This window comes from Bison bison, unplaced genomic scaffold, assembly GCF_000754665.1.
Source record: "Bison bison bison isolate TAMUID 2011002044 unplaced genomic scaffold, Bison_UMD1.0 scf7180017864192, whole genome shotgun sequence".
In the NCBI taxonomy this organism is placed as follows: domain Eukaryota; kingdom Metazoa; phylum Chordata; class Mammalia; order Artiodactyla; family Bovidae; genus Bison; species Bison bison.
Genome location: NW_011494764.1, coordinates 4,023,177 through 4,027,668, shown reverse-complemented (window position 1 = coordinate 4,027,668; position 4,492 = coordinate 4,023,177). Strand labels below are relative to the sequence as shown.

The window sequence follows — 4,492 nt, the reverse complement described above, 5'->3', positions numbered from 1 at the left end:
GCTTGTCACCATTGCAGGGAGGCCTCTTCCAGGGGTGTCAGCTCCCTGAAATGGTGACAAGCTGCTGGCCAGGCTCCAGGAAGCCCACAAACCCTCCAGTCATCTGAGGACCCCTCCTGACCCTCCCCTGAGGCCCCAAGGTGAGGAGGTGGTGATGGGGGCCAGCAGAAATGTAAAGGAGAGAGGACGTCTAGGGTGGATGGGAGACACCTGCCCCCCTGAAATATGGCCCTACTGCCTGGACTCCAGACCTTTAAGCAACTCAGTTATTTGAGTTTCTGAATAGTATGAAACTCTTTGAAGGCACCATGCGGCCTAAACAGCTAGTTTGCAGCCCACGAAAGGGAGGTCACAGTACTCCGTAACAGCCACTGACAGCCCTCTCACCATCCAAAGTTTCAGTCTAATATCTTCCTGCTTTCATGGGTGGGAGGAGGTAGGCTGTGGGGCACAAGACTGTCCTGGGATGGGAGTTGGTGCCTGGCCCTGCCCCAGAGCAGCACATGCAGAGACAAAGTGAGCAGTGGCTCAGAACCTGCAGCAGGAGGAGCCCGTCCTCTTGCCTACCCTGCTGGGGTTCTGGCATTTGTGTCTTGGGGTCTTTCATCAGCTCTATAAAGAAAATTGTCTTTCTCTCTTCAAATAATGCTCCTCTTACATTTTCTTTGTCATCTGTTTCTGGATAGACCTTCCATGTGTTTTTCATCTTTTCTTTTTGTGTGTGTGAGCCATTCAGGAAAACCTTTAACCTTTTATCCAGTTCTCTAATTCTCTCTTCAGCTATGTCCACTCTGCTGTCACAAACTTGTACACTTCTTTTTGGGTCCACGTGTGTATTTTTACAAGAGAATATAATTTGTTTCCACATTGTTTTTGATTAATTTAAAAAAATAATTTCAGTATTTCTTATTACTACTTGGTTCTTATTTGACCTCTATTATAAACAAGAGTCAGATTTTACAGTTTCTTCTTCCCTAAAGGTATTTTAAAACTTTCTTTTTATTTTTCTGAATATAGAGAGCATGACTGTGTTATAATCTGTGTCCCATAACTCTATCTGAAGAGTTTTCAGGTGTGTTTCTGCTACTGCTCAAACTTCTTTTTATGTATGGTTGTCTTTGACTATGTACCACTCATTTCATGGAAGTTGAAGGTGCTTTTCTCCAGAGACAATTTGCATTTGCTTCTGCTAGGCACCAGGTTATTTCCATTCTAGGATTCCTTTTGACTAAAGCCACCACAGTTATCTCACCGTGCCTCCAAACCCAGGTTTAGCCCACATGCCGTGCTGTCCCATCTTACTTCTTAGAGCTTTGTGACTCCACGACCTGAAGCTTCTGGAAGATCTCAGGTGGCAGGAACGGAGAGAGCTTCCCTCCCTCATCTGAGTATACCCGGCGGTGTCGACTAGCAGGGGAGGGCACGGGTGCAGCCACAGGCATGGCTGGCCTCAGGCATGTTTTCCCTGTAAGACATGTACAGCCATGGATCCGCATAGGGGCCCCACTGAGCCAGACTGAGCCAGGGCCGGGGTGGGTGACCCAAGAAAGCTTTCTGCTGGACACCCACCAAGCTTGGCAGCTGTTGACTGGGCCCTCTCCAGACACTGCTCGGCCAGCTTCAGCATCTTTGAGGTATCAGAGGTCACAGTTTCCCCAGCTTCTGGGGAGCAAGTGACAAAAAAGATGGTCACCATCCCCTCTGTCACTGGTCAGATTCTTGCTGAGATACAAACAAAGGCACCCCCTCTCCTCATCTCGGACCACCTGCCCTCTATGTGGCTATCCTGTCCTTCTGCCTGGACCATCAGAGCCTTTTCTCTAACTACCCTGGCCTTTTCTCCCGCGGACAGCTTCACATGTACTTACAGCCCCTCCCCCAGGCGGGCCCTGCAGGCAGTGTGGCTGTTTCCCAGAGATCATTTCCTCACCATCTCCAGCCCCCCACCCTGCATCCCATGCACCCCGGGGGCGTCTGTTCTCTGCTTTGCACTCCTCCTCAGGAATCGCTCCTGTCAGCAAACTCGTGCTGGAGGGGCTGCCACCTGACAGTCTCCCATGGACCCCACCAGCCTCAGCTCCTGACCCACCTCCTACTGCCTTCAGGGCCAGCCCCTCACTACACCCTAGTTCAGCCACCAGATTTCCACTCATCCACTCATGTGCTGCCCTTCCCCACGGGTCCCTGACCCCCATAGTCTTTCCTCTGGGACATCCCCTCAGGGCCTCTCCCACCATGCCCTACTCCCTGTGCTCAAAGCTCTGCTGAGCTCCCCAGGGTGGTGCTCACTGTGGGGACAGCCACCTCCCCTTGACCATGTCAGGCTGCCACACGCCCGGAGCAGACCATGCTCATGATGGAGGCCTCAGCTTCTGCCACCTCCTGCTCCACCACCTCCGGTGCTCGCTTGCCCCCAACCAACCCCAGCACCTCACTGCCCCCTGAGAAAGTCTGCTGAGGCAGATCTTTAGAGAACATCCCCTAAGCCCTTCACTTGCCCACCTCCTGGCACTCCCACCACTGCTGTCCCCACTGTGAGAACCTCCTGGAGGCTCTGCTGCTATGCTGGCCTCTGCCCACAAAGCATCCATTGAGCTTCTCCTCATGCCAGAACAGTCCCAGGCCCACCCAAGGCCCTGCCTGCCCCAACCGCATCTCCCTTTCTCCAGACTGCCTTGTATCTGACACCCTCTTCGCTGCAGGGCCTCTGGGCCGCCCCCAGCCCCCAGCCATCGTGTAGTTCACTCCTCCCAGAACTGGGGTTCAGCGTTCAGTCTGTGGTCGTGTCCCCACCCATCTCCATCCTCTGAGTCACAGCAGCCGTCCCTTCCTGCTCCATGTCACACTCATGCTGAGTGTTCAGGTGTTCACCTGCTAATGACCAGGTAGGTAGGACATGGGACACGCCCAGGTCTGGGGCCCAGAGACCCATCAAAGGCCAAGATGTCCACAGTCTGGGCAGCACAGGAGAAGCTGTACCTTTAGTGGCCTCCACTTCTTCCAGCAACACCTGGGAGATGTAGTGGATGCTCCTCAGGTATTCTGTATATGCCTCCTGTGCCCAGGGAAGAGAAATGACATAGGTCATGCCATTAGAGGCAAATAATTCCATCATGTCTGCTTGGTGCCCTTTTGAAAACAGCAACCATGATGCCTGCTTATCTCTGAGATACACCTGCATTATCCCAGCTGGTTAGCTGGTAACTGCTCTGCCTGGGGCACAGAGAATAACCCTTTTTTCTAGACTTGAAGCTGGTGTCACTCCTTTCTCTCCAGCACGGAAAGGAATGGAGGTTCTCATTCAGTGGGTCAAGGAAGCAGCACTGGCGGGTGCTGCCGTTTCCACTCTATGCAACAAGTTCTTTTCCTGTATAACTCAAGGGCCATTCATTCAGTGGCTTTAAAGAAATATTTCCTGGGAGGTGAATCAGGGACTGTGTTGTAAATCTTAGAGTCACTTTCTGACTCAGTCTGGGAAAACTCTTTCCTGAACCCCAGTGTAAGAATTCCCTGGGCACGCAGGAGTCTATGCCACTAGAATGCTGGCACTTTCAAACGTGTGACCCTCCTGGTCAGGGCTGCCTGACAGAGCTCAGGGCATTTGGAATGACAGCATGGGGCTTTGCTTTTTGTTTCGTTGCATCCCAGTTCTCGTTGCTGCTGCTAAGTTGCTTCAGTCGTGTCCGACTCTGTGTGACCCCATAGACAGCAGCCCACTAGGCTCCTCTGTCCCTGGGATTCTCCAGGCAAGAACACTGGAGTGGGTTGCCATTTCCTTCTCCAATGCATGAAAGTGAAAAGTGAAAGTGAAGTCGCTCAGTCTTGTCTGACTCAGCGACCCCATGGACTGCAGCCCACCAGGCTCCTGTCCATGGGATTTTCCAGGCAAGAGTACTGGAGTGGGTTGCCATTGCCTTCTCCGCCCAGTTCTCGTTACCCACCTTTAAGTCTACACTTCACGTAAAGATAAAATGGATTCCGGGAAGGATTTATGACTTGTGGGGGCATTTGCTGCCCTAGAATCCCGACTTGGGAAAGGAAACGGATGGAAGACCTGAACGCCTCTTCCCTTGGGCGGCCCAGAGTGGCTCCGCCGGCTTTTCCACGCGGTTGCCACCCTTAGGATTAACACTCGTTCTCAGAAACAAGCCGCACCCCTCCCCCGCCGGCACTTCCTACCAAACAAGCTCTGAAGGCGACTGGAAAGCCGCAGTTACCCTCTTCTGCGTACCGTCCCCTTTGGGAACCTGACTAAATCTACAGGGCCCGCCTCCAAACTACACAAACACACGGGACTGTCTGCTAGATACACTTTGGCGGGCGGCTTCACGGCACCTCCTGAGGCCCTTCACAAATAAAAACGCCTCGGCTCCGACCGAATTGCTAAACAGACGGGGTGGGGAGGGGGGAAAGGTCGGGAGCTGTCCAAGGTCACGGCCCAAGCCGGAGCCGGCACCCCGGAGTCTTCAGAGAGGCCTGGAGGCGCCCTCCC

General features: G+C 53.2%; 2 protein-coding genes across 2 annotated transcripts in view; one reads left to right on the top strand and one right to left on the bottom strand.

Moving 5' to 3' along the window:
• The window catches only part of VPS9D1 (VPS9 domain containing 1), an 8,872-nt gene extending 5,204 nt beyond the window's left edge, over window positions 1-3,668 (bottom strand). Inside the window, 5 exon segments of the mRNA XM_010843985.1 lie at window positions 20-45; window positions 1,303-1,465; window positions 1,570-1,662; window positions 2,980-3,082; window positions 3,084-3,668. Of these exon segments, the coding sequence (XP_010842287.1) occupies window positions 20-45; window positions 1,303-1,465; window positions 1,570-1,662; window positions 2,980-3,082; window positions 3,084-3,149 (451 nt within the window). The 5' untranslated portion in view covers window positions 3,150-3,668.
• ZNF276 (zinc finger protein 276) overlaps window positions 1-4,492 on the top strand; it is a 28,443-nt gene that overhangs the window by 8,368 nt on the left and 15,583 nt on the right. The window lies entirely within an intron of this gene.